We start from the raw sequence: 18,316 nt of genomic DNA on the forward strand, positions 1-18,316 counted from the left end.
ATCAATATAAATATAAACTTTTACTATGCATATTATAAATTAGGTTTTATACATACAATTTTTTTAAAGTCTTCCCCTAATCACAGTAGTCTGAAGAAGTAATATAAAAAACATGTAAATATAAATATTTTCATTTCTTTTCACTTGCTGATGTTTACAAGCTGGGTGAAACTAAACTCTCAACATAGGTATACACTTTTGAACTCAGACAACTTCTGTTGTTTAGCAGATCCCTGAATGTGTTATCCTTTGTGTCGTAGAGTACTATGGTTGAATCCACAAGAAGCATAATATCACCATTTACAGAAGTGCAGATAGGTGTAGGTGTAACATAAAGGCTGCGATTTAGCCTATCCATATGTGGGATGGTGAACAATTTTATCCATGAATCTTGATCACCACAATCTCTCATTACCCATAACTCGACACGGGCATCAAGGGACATCTTGCGGAGCACACAAAGGTTTTCACAGAAAGTGCCCACACTCCATGTCATTATAGCTTCTCCACAGTTTGGCAGCATAACTTCTCGAAATGTATCCCTTATTACATCAAGAGAAATAATATAAGGAAACCTTTGTGGGACGTCTTTAAGCTGCAGATTGGGAGTGACAAGCCAGTGCATAGCTCCATTTCCCAAGTACCCTCCAGACGGCAGCTTATAAGAAACAAAATCTCCAATCAATCTCCAAGAGTCAGATTTTGAGCTATAAACTGACATTTCATGTTTCCAATCAGTGGTAGCGACCGCAAATACTTTAAAATCATCGGCTAATTCATTGTAGCAAAACCCATAGGTTATATGCTTATAACGACGAGTAATCGTATCAAGCATAGGTAGTTTTCTTGAATTTCTTGTGGATGGGTTCCAAAAGAAAACGTAGTTACCGCGACCTGTTAAACAAATCAACCCATTACAGTAACCTACTACATAGGTGATTGTATCCGGATATTCAAGCTCAAGGGCTTCAATATTGTGAGGCTCATTAAGCAGTGAATATATGGAACAACTTTTTAGCTGAAGATCCGAATTAAAAGGTGTATAACTAGAAAGGAGACGATGTTGAGTAAAATGAGGGTCATTAGATGATTTAGAGAGGTGTGTTTTGATAAAATGGGAACTAGAAATTATAGACCGCCATGAGTTGCAAACTCCCTTACATCGGGAAAGATCCCTCACTGTCAGCCTTAAAAACACGTTGTACATGATTTCTTCTGGAATGAAAGGGATGGTGTCAGGGTTTGTGCTTTCATGACTTGCCATTGGCTTGAATTTCTTAGATCTCATTGTCTGAAGGAATAGAAAGTAGTTTGGTGGCCGAATGATGTTTGGTGGCTGAATGATGTCTAGATAAAAGGATGGTCCTACCTATATATGTAGCGATAAAAACCCTAATCCAAAACCCTAGTCAAACGGCATTTTTTTCAAAAGTCTGTTTTGGGTATTAAATATTATCAATTTATATCTATAACAATTTTGACACAATTTCAAAATTTATTTCTCTAATTAGAATTCGTTTAATATTTTCTAAAATTAATTGTAAATTAAAATTTAATAATATATGACAATATGTTACAATACGACCTCAATAAATCATTTTGTTTCCTATTATCATTATTAATATTTTTAACCCAATTTTCACACAACATCCTGCTAATTACCATTTTCAAGTTAATTTCATTTTCTTCTCAACAAGGGTTTGCAAGTATTCTTAGATGAGTAATACTAGACGCACAAAAATTAGAAAAAAAATGTTATAAAATGACGTGACATGGGTGAAGGGGCAATATGAAATAATTTGAAAGGGTGTTATTAGTGTGAATTCCGGATTTCATTTACATGTAGCCAACAAAATTTTTTATAACTATTTTGGAAATTAATTTCGTACGTGTACTATTTTTTATCTGGGTATGATCTTAGAGATGAAAGAAGATAGTCATCCTTGAAATTTGCCCCATCCTACGACTGGGTAACAATGAATTCTTACTTTAAGAAAGAATTAGATGATAAAGTTTCAAGAGTGAAACCCATGTTACTCAAATTTATCTTTCTTCATATTCCTACTAGAGATATCAATATAAGGACGATAACTTTTTTTTATAAGAAGTGTGTGCTTTACTAACTGTTAGATATAGATTTGGTAAAAAAACAGAGGGCTATTAATCCGCGTATTCTATGCCATAATTTTAAAAGCGTGAATGCATTATCACATTGGTTGCTTCTTTCACACTTATTTTATTTTCAGAAGAATTTTCAGCATGTTTCAATATAACCTGAATAAAATAACCATAAAATGGATGATGCAAAGGTAACTATGAAATTTAACAAAAGTGACTAATTTCATTTCAAATAAATTTATGATTCTCACTTGGTGAATTGGTCAAGTTTTTTCCCGAGATATTTTCAGAAACTTATTGGAACTTGTTCATTCCCTATAGGCTCTTCAGCCGAAATAATGGAAATTCTCAACTTCATACAAAAAGAATATTCTCGATGGGGAGAAATTCGGAGAAAGAGTTTAAACAGGTGCATAATAGAACTCTCATTACAGGAAAATGGTTAATAAATATCGGTTCTGCACCGATGTCTAGGTGGGTGTGGAGAAAAGTCATAGTCTTTCACATCGGTTATGCACCCATGTCTAAGGAAATTCATACATCATTTTTTACTCAGAATTATCATCGCCCTCAAGATCATCAAGAAGATAACAATCAGATTTATACGCGGATGAGGGCATTAGACGATCAAAAACTAGATAATCCTAGAACGAGAACATTTGAATTGAATGATAGTGCAAATGACTCTCCCCAAAACCTGTCCCGACCATGTGATGATGGTCGAAAGGATGATAACGGTCAAAGGATGTTGGACATGTAGAACGAGTTGTTCAAGGGCATAAGGAAGGCAAAAGATACGAAGATCGATATGAGGAATATCGTTATGTTGACTTGAAGTGTAAAAATAGTTGATATGCATGGGATTAAATATATAGTTTTTTTTGTCATTTTTGAGTTTATAAAATTACAAATTTAGGCTTCATTAAATTTTACATTTTATTACAAAGATGTTGATTTTTGAGTCAATATGTCAAATTGGCGTTAATATATGTCAAATTTATTAATATATGGTAAGTGTAGTACTTCGTGTGTGTTATCACTTTGGTTTTGGTCCTATGCAATGCAGGGCGTATTTTGGTATGTTGTTGTGATCGGAGCTTTTCTTGTCATTATTTCGGCGTTGATGGTAAAAGATAAAGGCAAGAGGCTGGTGGGGGAGACGTGCAAAGAATCAAGGACCCAAATAAACACGCCTCATAGGCTACGTAGGGGCAGAAGTAGTGCTGGTGGTGGCACATGTGGTGCTGGTGGGACAAAGGTGGTGGTTCTAGGGGACACTACAAGAAAACAAGGGTAAATTTGACCGGATAAATATGACTGCGGCTAAATTTGACCGACGCTGGTCATATTTATGGTCAACTTACATATATAATTGGTCATACTTAAATTTGACTGCCGGCGGTCAAATTTAATGTCAACCAGCATTCTAAACCTGGTCAAGAATTAAATATGACCGATGAAAGTCAATTTTATTATCGGTCACATTTAATCGGTCATATTTAGTTTTTAACATTGCCAAAAATTGGAGGGAAATTTCCCGCCATGGCGGCCAAAATTGAGCGGAACAAATATGACCGAGGTCGGTCATATTTATGCTTGGCCATAAAAAAAATGGCGCCAAAATTCCCGCCAAAACTAAGAGAAATTATCAGGAACCAAATTTGACTTTTTAGCTGAAGATCCGAATTAAAAACCTGTCCCCAATTTATTAACTTTTTAGCTGAAGATCCGAATTAAAAGGTGTATAACTAGAAAGGAGACGATGTTGAGTAAAATGAGGGTCATTAGATGATTTAGAGAGGTGTGTTTTGATAAAATGGGAACTAGAAATTATAGACCGCCATGAGTTGCAAACTCCCTTACATCGGGAAAGATCCCTCACTGTCAGCCTTAAAAACACGTTGTACATGATTTCTTCTGGAATGAAAGGGATGGTGTCAGGGTTTGTGCTTTCATGACTTGCCATTGGCTTGAATTTCTTAGATCTCATTGTCTGAAGGAATAGAAAGTAGTTTGGTGGCCGAATGATGTTTGGTGGCTGAATGATGTCTAGATAAAAGGATGGTCCTACCTATATATGTAGCGATAAAAACCCTAATCCAAAACCCTAGTCAAACGGCATTTTTTTCAAAAGTCTGTTTTGGGTATTAAATATTATCAATTTATATCTATAACAATTTTGACACAATTTCAAAATTTATTTCTCTAATTAGAATTCGTTTAATATTTTCTAAAATTAATTGTAAATTAAAATTTAATAATATATGACAATATGTTACAATACGACCTCAATAAATCATTTTGTTTCCTATTATCATTATTAATATTTTTAACCCAATTTTCACACAACATCCTGCTAATTACCATTTTCAAGTTAATTTCATTTTCTTCTCAACAAGGGTTTGCAAGTATTCTTAGATGAGTAATACTAGACGCACAAAAATTAGAAAAAAAATGTTATAAAATGACGTGACATGGGTGAAGGGGCAATATGAAATAATTTGAAAGGGTGTTATTAGTGTGAATTCCGGATTTCATTTACATGTAGCCAACAAAATTTTTTATAACTATTTTGGAAATTAATTTCGTACGTGTACTATTTTTTATCTGGGTATGATCTTAGAGATGAAAGAAGATAGTCATCCTTGAAATTTGCCCCATCCTACGACTGGGTAACAATGAATTCTTACTTTAAGAAAGAATTAGATGATAAAGTTTCAAGAGTGAAACCCATGTTACTCAAATTTATCTTTCTTCATATTCCTACTAGAGATATCAATATAAGGACGATAACTTTTTTTTATAAGAAGTGTGTGCTTTACTAACTGTTAGATATAGATTTGGTAAAAAAACAGAGGGCTATTAATCCGCGTATTCTATGCCATAATTTTAAAAGCGTGAATGCATTATCACATTGGTTGCTTCTTTCACACTTATTTTATTTTCAGAAGAATTTTCAGCATGTTTCAATATAACCTGAATAAAATAACCATAAAATGGATGATGCAAAGGTAACTATGAAATTTAACAAAAGTGACTAATTTCATTTCAAATAAATTTATGATTCTCACTTGGTGAATTGGTCAAGTTTTTTCCCGAGATATTTTCAGAAACTTATTGGAACTTGTTCATTCCCTATAGGCTCTTCAGCCGAAATAATGGAAATTCTCAACTTCATACAAAAAGAATATTCTCGATGGGGAGAAATTCGGAGAAAGAGTTTAAACAGGTGCATAATAGAACTCTCATTACAGGAAAATGGTTAATAAATATCGGTTCTGCACCGATGTCTAGGTGGGTGTGGAGAAAAGTCATAGTCTTTCACATCGGTTATGCACCCATGTCTAAGGAAATTCATACATCATTTTTTACTCAGAATTATCATCGCCCTCAAGATCATCAAGAAGATAACAATCAGATTTATACGCGGATGAGGGCATTAGACGATCAAAAACTAGATAATCCTAGAACGAGAACATTTGAATTGAATGATAGTGCAAATGACTCTCCCCAAAACCTGTCCCGACCATGTGATGATGGTCGAAAGGATGATAACGGTCAAAGGATGTTGGACATGTAGAACGAGTTGTTCAAGGGCATAAGGAAGGCAAAAGATACGAAGATCGATATGAGGAATATCGTTATGTTGACTTGAAGTGTAAAAATAGTTGATATGCATGGGATTAAATATATAGTTTTTTTTGTCATTTTTGAGTTTATAAAATTACAAATTTAGGCTTCATTAAATTTTACATTTTATTACAAAGATGTTGATTTTTGAGTCAATATGTCAAATTGGCGTTAATATATGTCAAATTTATTAATATATGGTAAGTGTAGTACTTCGTGTGTGTTATCACTTTGGTTTTGGTCCTATGCAATGCAGGGCGTATTTTGGTATGTTGTTGTGATCGGAGCTTTTCTTGTCATTATTTCGGCGTTGATGGTAAAAGATAAAGGCAAGAGGCTGGTGGGGGAGACGTGCAAAGAATCAAGGACCCAAATAAACACGCCTCATAGGCTACGTAGGGGCAGAAGTAGTGCTGGTGGTGGCACATGTGGTGCTGGTGGGACAAAGGTGGTGGTTCTAGGGGACACTACAAGAAAACAAGGGTAAATTTGACCGGATAAATATGACTGCGGCTAAATTTGACCGACGCTGGTCATATTTATGGTCAACTTACATATATAATTGGTCATACTTAAATTTGACTGCCGGCGGTCAAATTTAATGTCAACCAGCATTCTAAACCTGGTCAAGAATTAAATATGACCGATGAAAGTCAATTTTATTATCGGTCACATTTAATCGGTCATATTTAGTTTTTAACATTGCCAAAAATTGGAGGGAAATTTCCCGCCATGGCGGCCAAAATTGAGCGGAACAAATATGACCGAGGTCGGTCATATTTATGCTTGGCCATAAAAAAAATGGCGCCAAAATTCCCGCCAAAACTAAGAGAAATTATCAGGAACCAAATTTGACTGAAGTCGGTCATAACTAAGTTTGACTGTCATCGGTCAATTTTGTTATTAACTATTTTTTAGGCAAATTTTAATAATTTATTAAATTTGACTGCCTTACCGTTGCTTTGGTCGTATTTATAAATATGACCGCAGTCGGTCAAATTTACCCGTTTTAGATCTGATACCTTCTGCTTCTTTTCTAAACTTTCCTTTCTTTACTAAACTTTCTCCTCTCATTTTGCCTTCTTCTTCCACCATAACTCCACCCTTTGTACACCATAACTCCACCCTTTGTCCTCATTTTTCATGAGATCTAATTAATCATCAAGTAAGTTTCATTCCTTAACTTTTGCATTTAATTAATTTTACTTTCTTAACATAGTATGGAGCTATTATTTGGTTGTACACATGTGTATGTATTTTTGGGGATTCCTAATTTGTTGATGAAATTAGTGTTATTATTAGCTGTGAACCATGATTATAGTTAATTGAACTTTTATGGTGAGTATTAATATACTGTTTGGCCTGTGGTTGTAGTAGTTTACAACCTTCCTCCATCTATGTGCACGAAAGCTCCCTACATGTTTATGCCTCTTCTGATTCCTGGGCCGAATGATCCAACAAAAGATCTTCATGTTTACCTCCGACCATTGATTGATGAATTGAAAATATTATGGCGCACCGGAGCAGAAACTTATGATAGGTTTTCTTGTACAAATTTTATGATGAAGGCGGCATTAATGTGGACAATCAGTGACTTTCCTGCACTTGGAATGCTTAGTGGGTGGTCCACAAAGGGGAAGTTGGCATGTCATATTTGTATGGGACAAGTAAAAGCCAATCAACTAAAGCATGGTGGTAAGCCTAGTTTTTATGGAACTGCTCGATATTTCTTAGAACCGGATGACCCGTTGAGAAGGTTTACAAAGTTTGGAAGAACTGAAGCACATTCAGTTACATATCGTTATCCAGGATCACTAGTAAGGAGTCTTTGTGAGGATACGCAGTTTCCTCCTTCAGGAAAGACATCTTGGAGAAAACCGAGGGACTATGGTATGACACATAATTGGACTCACTTTTCTCCATTTTTTGAGCTTCCATATTGGGAGACACTCACTCTTCGTCACAACATTGATGTCATGCATACCGAAAAAAATGTTTTTGAGAACATATTTTTTACAATGATTGGTGACACTAAGAAAACGAAAGACAATAGAAAAGCAAGAGAAGATTGTAAAGAACTAGGTGTGCATCGTGAATTGTGGATTCAAGATGATGGTACAATGCCAAATGCCCCATATGTGCTTTCCAGGGATCAACTTCTTAAGTTGTTTAGATGGATTTACACACTTCAGCTTCCTGATGGGTACGCCTCTAATATATCCAGGTGTGTTAATTTTGAAACAAAATCTATTCACGGAATGAAGTCGCATGATTGTCATATTTTTATGCAAAAATTGTTGCCTATGATTTGTCGTGACTTACTACCTAGGCATGTAGCGGATGTTCTTATTGAGTTATCTAACTTCTTCCAAGATTTATGTTCTTCAACTCTAAAGTACGGTGATTTGGAAAAAATGGAGAAGGACATAGCGAGAATCATGTCAAAACTTGATGTCATGTACACTCCAAGTTTTTTTGATCCGATGGAGCATTTGCCACTACATTTGGCTACAGAGTGTAAATTGGGTGGCCCGTGTAATTTTCGATGGATGTATTTTGTTGAAAGATATTTGCACATTTTGAAGTTGAAAGTTAGAAACAAAGCTCGAGTCGAGGGTTCAATAGCCGAACGATATATTGAGGAGGAGGGTGTACACTTTTGCTCATTATACTTTGATTCTAAAATTGCAACCATGCATAATCGACTTCGTCGAAATGAGGCACCCCGACAATCTCATGATCCCAATTTGTTGGAAGTTTACACATATCCAACGCTACCCGGTCTACGGAATAGAGATAGAATCTTGAGTGATGATGAACATAGACTTGTAACGTACTATGTTCTTATCAACTCACCCGAGGTTGGAAAATATTTGCGGTAAGATATTTATTTTGACCATCTTTACACAATCATGATAACTTTCTTATTCAATTTACTAATCTAATTTAATGTTTAGTGGATTTCATAGGTTGGTGCAAAAACAATACCCGCACTACAATGATGCCGAAAAAGATCAATTTCAAAAAGATAATTTTTTGGATTGGTTCGAAAGAAGGGTAAATTTTAAATATATAAATGTGTGTATATTTTTATGTGTGCAAATATATATATATACATATACACACAAGTTTATTCATGTACTTGTGTAATTTTTGTTATGTACAATATTTTAGGTACAAGATGATGGAGAGCTCAAGGACAAATTTATAGATTTAATAAGAGGTCCTATTTATAAAGTTGAATCTTATAAAACATGCAAGTGCAATGGTTATAAATTTGCTTGTGCAAATTCTAATGAGCTCACATCATCAAATTCCGGTGTAGTTGTAATTGGTGAGAAATTTTATATAATCATAAAATTTAGGTTGAATTTGGTCTTCATTATGTATAAATCCAATTTTGACACATTTTAAATTGTAGGGACTTCTTACAAAGAAAGTCATGGAAATAATTACGGGAGACTACAAGAAGTTCTAAAGCTTCGATATCGCAATGGGCATGAAATTGTCGTCTTCAAATGTCATTGGTTTGATCATACAAGACATGTCAAAATTGATAGAAATCGGATGATAACCGTAGATGTTAAATCGAAGCTAAATGCCGAAGATGTGTTTGTGTTGGCTAGCCAAGCTCATCAAGTATATTATGCCCCAAATATTGCAAATCCAAAGTCATCATGGTATACTATCCTAACAACAAAGAGCCGACAAGTCGATGAAAGCGTGACATCTAGAGAAGAAAATATATTCAATGATGATGCTTTTCAAAATGAAGAATCAAATGCTTCATCTTCACATGTGGAAAGAGTGGTCGTTGATGATCCGATAAATTTCTTTATTGACTTGACAATGTTTGAAAATAATCATTTCGTGGATGACTATGAAGAAGAACAAAATGCGAGAAATAAAGAAAATCAAAATGAAGACATGAACATTGATGATGGAAGTGATAACGATGATTTGACATAGTTCAATTGTTTTCTAGTTAATTTGTACCAATGCGGATATTAGTAGGACATTTTTCATGAATTTTAATACATTCCGTAAATTTGATATTTACTTATTTTAATTAAATTTACTATATTTCATGATTTTTATTCATATTTAGAACTTTGTAATGTTTAAATTGTATTATTTTGGAAACAGGAAAAATTGGGCAGTAGCTACTGGAAGTTAAACTGAAGCCTCAAATTATATGACCGGGTTCGGTCAAAATTAAATGACACGGGAAAAATTCACTCGACGCGGTCATATTAAGCCTGTATATAAATTTTTTTTATAACATTTTGTTGACTTCACCATCCATTATCTCCCTAAACAGCGCCGCACAGAAATACTAGGGTTTTATCTCTCAGACTTCAAATTCTCCAAAAACTTAGCCAACGAAGCCAAAAAGCTCATTCAAATGAAGCGAAACTTAGCAATCACGGTGGTAATGTTTTGAGAAACTATTATCCATTTAGGGTTTTGTATATTTTGGGTATTTTGGTGATTAACATTTGATTACGGTTGTCTATTCTCCTTTTTGGATAATTATTTTGTTCTATTGATGATTTAATTGTGTTTATTTGATATTTTCATCACTTTTTTGTATGTGTGGGTTTAAAGTTTGAATCTCTATTTTCCACCCTTAAATCTGTATTTTCTGTTAATGTTTGTGTTATCTTATTATGTTTGGTTATAAACAAACTAAAATTTAGTCTTTTTTATCAGCTGTTATGTATTTGTTAGGTATAATTTTCTTATTATGTTATGTTTGTGTTATCTTATTGTGATACTAAGCAGTACTCTGTCTCTTTTCTTAATTTGAGCTTAAGATTGAATTTATGTATTTGTGTCTAATTTTTTTTATCTTAACATGTTCTATAAATTAGTTTTGATATTTGTTGTTTTTTTTAATATATCCAGGTTGGTAGGTGTAGTTTTTTGTTGATTCTGTTTGTGATTCTTATGGCGTTGGGGTCTAGTAGCAGCTGGAATGGTGGTAGTAGAGGGGGAAGAGGTGGACGGGGAAGAGGTGGACGCGGAAGAGGGGGAGGTGGACAGGGAGGAGGTGGACAGGGAAGGGGTGGAAAGGGAAGGGGTACTGGTAGAGGGAATGGCAGTGGAACGGAAAATGAAGGAGATAGGGAGGAAGGTGGCGATAATGATGACAATGATGAGGAGAATGGTGATGAAGGACAGGAAAGTCGTATTGTACCGCATATAACATTCCAGAGAGCTAAACGTAGCTGCTGTGTTGGTGACTACAATAAGAGACCTGCCACAGATGCGGATAGGCAGATTGTCCATTTTATCGAAGGAAGAAAGTAATTTCTATTTCCTACTACATATTGCTTATACATATATACGGGTTTGATACAAGTGTAGTACTGTGTGTATACAATTGAATGTGCACAAACTTATACCTTTACCTGCTTGATTATTAAGATTAATCTGTTCCTTATGATGCATACTAGTGTATAAATTACATGTCTAATAGCATAAGACTATTTTATCCTAGTATGTTATATATACTATAAAAAAATCTGACTGTAACTAATAATTGTAGTATCAAGGAGGCTAAGAAAAAAAAGACCTTGAGCTACATAATTAAAGTAAATTGGAATGAATATACACATCAATCAAAGGGAGCAGAACGTGAAGCCTTCTATGACCGTTGTATTAAGGAATTTAAGGTATTTTTAATTTTCATGCCTTTTATTTTTTCATATTAATTATACGCAGTTGTTTACCTTTTTAATTTTATACTTGTACATGTATCTCGTTTGGTAGAAGTACTATGCTTATCCAGAAGGAGTTGAAGAAGAGGGGGATAGAGCGGTAAAAGAGTATTTGAAGAAAAATTGGAAGAGCCTTCCCTATCAGGAGAAGACCAGGGCAGAGCGGGATGCTAATGACGCGAGAAATGGAGGATCGACCACGGCTACTCGACGTTCTTTCAGACCACATTACTTCAGCCCGCGGACTTGGGACAGCCTCAATGAGTACTGGGATTCTGACCTGTTTAAGAAGAGGTCTATCAAATCCAAGAATGCTCGAGCACAGCTGGAACATCAACATTATAGCGGGGCAATGCCTTTTGACGAGAGACGTGAGGTATACGAATTTTAGTGAGTAATAATTTTTGTCTAGTTCTTTATTTTGATTACTCAGATTCAAGTACCTTAATCTTTACGCTCATTAGACATTATAAGATGTCTAATTTATAAAATGATTTGTAAGTAAACCATTTGTAAGTAAATTGATGTTTTTAATTACAGAGGCTTGAAGAGGAAAAACAAGCACCTATTTCTGATATGGAGTTTATGGACCACGTATACCACTTTGATAATCCGGCTACTATAAAGTTGAAGGTATACATACACATAATTCAAGTAGCATTACATTTATATGATCATACATTTACATTCATTTTGGAGAATGTTTTGATATCAATAACGTCCCTGTAAAAATTAAAAGAGAATTTTGTGCAACATATCTATTCATAGGTTTATTGTTATTGTTCTGCACTCTCAAATTCAAATCGTCAAACATGATTAAAAAGTAAATGCCGTGCAGTATATATATAATTATAGTTAGTTTAAATTCTTTGTTCTTGTTACTTAACAATTTTCAGCTTGATTGTGTAAATTTGGACTTATGTCTTTTACATGTTGCAGGAAGATATGGAAAGGGTGCGGGCTTCACAATCCATACCGGAAGAGATGACTTTGGATCCACCTCCATCACCAGCTAGTTTGAAGAAGATACATCGGAAAAATGAATTGAGCCTAACAATCCTAGCGAGGCCCCCGAAAAAGGGAATATCTGTCCTTCATCCTCGACATCCGGTAGCTGAAATTATAGGAGGCTACAAGGCAGCGGAACTGACTAGCTTCCAAAGTACACAGAATTCTCGTTCCTCTTCCCAGCCAATTTCTGATGATAATCTGGATTTGATAGTCAGGGTTTCTGGTGAGATACACCTAATGGTTCATTCCCTGGAGATGACGGAGGTGCCACGTGCATTACTAAATGATCGAATGCAAAGCTTGGCCACTGCAGCATTCCCGAACCGAGATGACCCGAAGCAGCAGGAGTTATGGACTGAATATATGCGGCTTGGGACGGCCTTTGTTGTTGATGCCATGGCATTGAACAAAAAAGTCATTTTGGAGGTACCTTTCTTATCTTAGTTCATATAATTTTCTACGGCATCTTTATTTCAGTTACAGTAATACACATTACCTAAACTATAGAGATAAATTTGATTCTATAGTTATATTATATTTTCTTCAAAACTATTATTCAAAAACAAATATGGAGCCAAAAGTGCCTGTGTACTATGAACATTTTATAACAATAAAGTACATATAGTAAGGAAATTGCTTCCTTGAAAAGCAAGTGAAGTGAATCTATTCATATTTTTCTATAAATAGTCAATAAAGTTATAAAGTCAACTGTGGTTAAATTATTTGAATAAAGTTGGTAAAAAAAGAAAAAGAGACCAGAATATGCAAAACCATATAAAGGGAAGGAAATTTCCATGAATTTACAAGTGCTAGCTAGTTCCCACTTAGGTTTTATGCAAGAAGATATTATTTCTAACAAAGGGGATAGTTTGAGTTAAATTATTGAGGAAGTGAACCAAATTTTAGCTACAATATTTGGCTTCACAACAACAAGAAAATCTAAAGGTCGGTTGGAGAAAATTGACAAAAAAATAGTAGTGTATTAATTTTTTACAAGTTTAGGCAGGGGTGTTTTGAATTTCAAGTATGTTTGTAGGTGAAAAATTGTCCTAAAATAACTATAACTGTAGTCTACATAATTATTTGATTGCATTAAAGCAGGAGCTTCTTGTCAAATAGCTCAACTTGGCCTTTTCTTCAAGAGTGGTTCAGACAGTAGGGAATGACAGATGAGTTGAATGGTAACACAAACACAATGCCTATGAAATGTATAGGCAGCCATTTTTAAAAGCTTAGATTTAAACAATAATTATATGTGAAGAGATAAGGTTTTGGAAATAAGAATATGATGACATTGATTTGTGATGCCTGAAATTTCTGGTACTCGTGTACAATTATTCAGGATTATCGTTATAATTCTGGGCTGATGGAAGGGTTTCACAGTTTGGAAATTATAGCTTTTTTACCTGTGTCTCTAAACTTGTGTATGCTGGAATTTATGTGTGACACACCTGGAATGTATGTTTTATAATTGTAATGGTGCCTGAATTTGTAAGATAATAACTAACCACACCTTGTGCATGTTTTTGTTACGTGGTTTAAAAGTAATATCACTTAGTGAGTAGGAAGCATAAAAATAACAAATATAAATTTATTTGGTCCATGAACCACTACCTATAACTAAGTTTCTATTACAGACTTCTGAAAGTTATTGCAGGTGATAATATAGCGTGTGTTAATAATATTACTAAGTTTTTCTAAATCCTCAGCTGAGTAAAGACACCTTTGTTGGCAGTATACAAATTTTGTGATAATGTAAGCTAATTTCTTTTATGTTGTGTTCTTATATAATGTATACCATGTATTGCAGGGTACTAGAATTGAAAAGGCTCCTTTGTATGACAACCACTTCCAAGACAACGATGAAGATGATGAAGATCAAGATGCTGAGAATTACTCCCTCCATTAGCGTAACACTCCCAGCTCTAACTAGTACTCTAACTAGTACAAGTAGGTTGACTTTGCCGTCGAATGAACTTCAAATATCTACTAATATCATCTGTTAGATAATTATTTTGGGATATAACAACTAATTTCTCCTTGGTAGCTAACTTTTTGGGACAAAAACTTATGTGATATGTCTCCTTTTGGGTTAACTTTTTGGGATTGAACAATCAATCTCCCAGCCTAGCTTAACTTGTTGAGCTATTAGATGTCAAACATTTGACAATATATTGGCATGTATAACCTTTTGGATGTTTTAAGGAAGTTATTCGGATGGCACAATTTAAACTTATCTTTATATTGTTTGAGTTTTTGTTTATTTTTGGAGATTGTGGATGGGATATACAGGTTATGGATATACTGGTTCACAGGGCCGGTTTTTTTTTAAATAATTGTATGTTAAATCTGTCCGCTTTTCGTCACATTTAACATACCAATATCTCATACAATAATTATATCTGACTAATATTAGTCACATTTGCTCTTTAAATTTGATCAAAATCAGTCATTTTTATAAATTCGACTAACACAAACGGAGTCATATTTACAATTTTGACCAAAAAATAACCTAGTCAAATTTATAAATTTGACCGATACCCGTGGTATTTTGTGACCAGAGGCGGGAAATTTAATTTTTACGAAAATTTTGAAGTCAAAGGTCAAAATATAAAACTGACCGATTGAAGTCGATTTTAGGCGGTCAAATTTAGTGGGTCATATTTGAGCGGTCATATTTGGTCGGTCAAATTTAATTAATTTTGACCGATTTCACTAAATTTGACCAGCCTAAAAAAGACCGACACATTTCGGTCGTATTTAGCTAAATACGACCGCCAGCGGTCAAATTTGATTAAATATGACTGGAAAATTTCGGTCATATTTAGCCGTTTTTCTTGTAGTGGGAGATCCTCACGTTCTTTGTGGGATGAACCCGAGGAGGATGAGATATTGATGCCGGGCGAGGAGATAGAGCGCCAAGTACCGTGACAAGCACAATAACCTAATTATACACCTCTATCCGAGACACACTCAAAAGGTTGTTGGGGAAATAAGCCCCCCATCCAATTTTGATCGGTATCGAGAAAGGACAGTAAGTATATCTATTTGGTAATGGTTTTGACTTCTTTATTGGCACATATAAATATTGACAAGTGCGAAATTTTGACTACTAAATATAGTATCAAGAACTCTGATGTGAAAAGGACCTTTAAATAAATTTTTGCAAGTACATTGGCCCCCAGGATGCCAACTTTTGTTAACAAAGTGATTAAGGAGTTTAAGTCACGTTACATATATATATAGCATTTGTGTGTCTGTGTGTGTGTTTCATCATATTTTGAATATCATAATTGAATCAACAACTTATCTTTTGCAGAAGTATTACAAGCTTATAGCTATATAAGATTACTCTCAGTAAGGTCAATGTTTACAAAGATTTTGTAACACACATGAATGCAATAAAAAAACTGAACGAGGTGAAATCAAAGGCATACTCTGATGCCGATAAGAGGGGTTTGCCGTTGTCAGAGGTCAATCGCGGTGATAATGAATGGTGGAAGGATGCACGAGACCATTGCAAATTTCATCCCACCAACATTGCTCTTTGAATCCGGGAATCGCAAGGAGCAAAATAAAAAGCATAATGCCGGTGCAAAAGCTCATGAATATATAAGAAATTTTTGATAGTTTTTAGTACATATTTTTGGATTTTACGCATCGAGCATTTATTTTTTAAAATATTAAGTACAAGAATCGGGATGCATTGGATGCAATGCCCGAAAGGTAGAGGCAGCTGGACATCCTATCCAATGGTGGCTCGAGGCAGTTGCACCGGTAATGACAAGGCCTCCCAAAAAAGAGCTACCTAGTTTTCCAAAAATTTCGGCATCTTCACGCCTCCCTGATCTTTCTGCGAATTATAAAGCTCGACGTGGTGATGATGCCGCATCTTGTAGCCAACCCGCACGTGGATCTATTATGCCGGATGGTATTTTTTACAACGTGGTCCGGATATAATGGAAGGTGTAGCAGGAAATACATCCAAATACCATCAGGAACCCACATACAAGAGAGTAAATATCATTGCCCAGGTCATGCTTGATATGCATAACAATGTAGACAATTATGTCACCGTCTTCTCAGCTACCCTTCTTGGAGAGGTGACCCGTTATGTCGGGACCTTACTCACCCTAATCTGGAAAAGTATAAGGTGGAGCACAAAGAGGTAAAATCATAAAATTTCTCAATTTAGGCCTAATAGTGTTATTTTGAGGCGTTTTAACTCAACTGTATTTTAGGCTATAAGGGGGGCTGAAGAAGGCAGAGATGACACCACCACCAGCAGCGAGGAGGGAAAAGAGGAGGACGAAAATGAGGAGCATGACCGGGAAGGGGACGATGAAAATGATGGCCACGAAGATGACGGTGGCCACGAATACGATGGTGGCGCTAATTAGTAGTTTTTAGTTAATTGTTTATTACTGCTTCTGTCCCATTCAATTTTCTACATATTTTTTTAATAGATGGCACGCATTTTAAGGTGAATATAAAGTATACTTCCATAATTTATTTTTTAATTTTTCGTTCTTTGTATTTAAACATTGAATTTTTATTTAAAATTAAATAATTAAAAAAAAATTATGTAACTATAGTTTACGGGAGCATTTAAGTGTGTGTCGAACTCCACGTTCCCCAATATTTTTTAACTATAATTAAAAAATAATTTAAGTATAACGACTGTATCATTCAAAACTAGTCGGTACAATTTGGTCCGTATTAAACTTAACCCAAAAATTTCGCGAGGCTAAAATGACTACTTCGGTCGCATATTATACCGACCACGTGGATCGGCCGAAAGACGATCGTAAATTTAAATAAAAAATGGATAAAATCGACCGAAGGGTTATTATCGGTCATTTTTCTTTAAATTTAGGACTTAGGGTTTAGGGTAAAAATACATTAATTATATATTCTATATTAAATAAAAGCATATATGTAAAGAAAGAATGATATATATATATATATGTGTGTGTTATAATGGAAAAAAGTAATACAGAATTTTATATTTTTGAAGACACAAGATTTGACTTTTGCAGTTTATACCATATAATGTCTAGCTAGATTATTAACATGCACGATATGTCCTCATATGAACACATTTAGAGTACATGAATATGTAGTCATATGAAAATTTTAGACAAAAATAATTTTTATACTAATAACTCGGGAAAGAACATATAAAATCTTACTCAAATAATTAAATATTTCAATACGACCAATTTTTATTAAAAATTTAAACTATAGTGGTTCATAAAAAAATCTGCACGGCCTAAATATGGGATTCTAAGAAATTTATGTTTTATGAATAGTTTCAGATATTACATGCATCTATAAGAATGCATTGAATATAGAAACCACAAATACATTTATATATATATGGACAATTTTCTAAAATATATGTCATTTTAGTTTTTATAATTTGAACATAATATCATCACATAGGTGTGAATACAAGCAACTTGTTGCATATTAGAATAGCAACCCTAATACAGGAAAACACACCCCATCATAGAATATGATAGATAAAATGTAATATTACATAATACATTTGAATCTTTTGTAATTAAATAAATCAATCAATATAAATATAAACTTTTACTATGCATATTATAAATTAGGTTTTATACATACAATTTTTTTAAAGTCTTCCCCTAATCACAGTAGTCTGAAGAAGTAATATAAAAAACATGTAAATATAAATATTTTCATTTCTTTTCACTTGCTGATGTTTACAAGCTGGGTGAAACTAAACTCTCAACATAGGTATACACTTTTGAACTCAGACAACTTCTGTTGTTTAGCAGATCCCTGAATGTGTTATCCTTTGTGTC

The 18,316-nt window shown here is 34.3% G+C and overlaps 3 protein-coding genes across 3 annotated transcripts; 2 read left to right on the forward strand and 1 right to left on the reverse strand.

The window, feature by feature from the left end:
• Nucleotides 1-154: 154 nt before the first annotated feature.
• LOC141680970 (F-box/kelch-repeat protein At3g23880-like) lies at nucleotides 155-1,288 on the reverse strand. The gene has a single exon (XM_074487040.1). It carries the CDS (start codon nucleotides 1,286-1,288, stop codon nucleotides 155-157), a length of 1,134 nt encoding a protein of 377 aa, XP_074343141.1.
• A 5,192-nt stretch (nucleotides 1,289-6,480) lies between these two features.
• LOC141680971 (uncharacterized) lies at nucleotides 6,481-9,717 on the forward strand. The gene is made up of 5 exons (XM_074487041.1): nucleotides 6,481-6,517; nucleotides 7,123-8,626; nucleotides 8,718-8,805; nucleotides 8,923-9,082; nucleotides 9,170-9,717. Exons 1-5 carry the CDS (start codon nucleotides 6,481-6,483, stop codon nucleotides 9,715-9,717), a joined length of 2,337 nt encoding a protein of 778 aa, XP_074343142.1.
• A 1,648-nt stretch (nucleotides 9,718-11,365) lies between these two features.
• Nucleotides 11,366-14,702, forward strand: LOC141678973 (uncharacterized). The gene is made up of 5 exons (XM_074485444.1): nucleotides 11,366-11,426; nucleotides 11,524-11,847; nucleotides 12,012-12,104; nucleotides 12,411-12,908; nucleotides 14,293-14,702. The coding sequence occupies exons 2-5, from the start codon at nucleotides 11,824-11,826 to the stop codon at nucleotides 14,389-14,391; spliced, it is 714 nt and encodes a 237-aa protein (XP_074341545.1). The 5' UTR covers nucleotides 11,366-11,426; nucleotides 11,524-11,823; the 3' UTR covers nucleotides 14,392-14,702.
• Nucleotides 14,703-18,316: the final 3,614 nt, after the last annotated feature.

Source organism: Apium graveolens, chromosome 8, assembly GCF_009905375.1.
Source record: "Apium graveolens cultivar Ventura chromosome 8, ASM990537v1, whole genome shotgun sequence".
Taxonomy (NCBI): Eukaryota; Viridiplantae; Streptophyta; class Magnoliopsida; order Apiales; family Apiaceae; genus Apium; species Apium graveolens.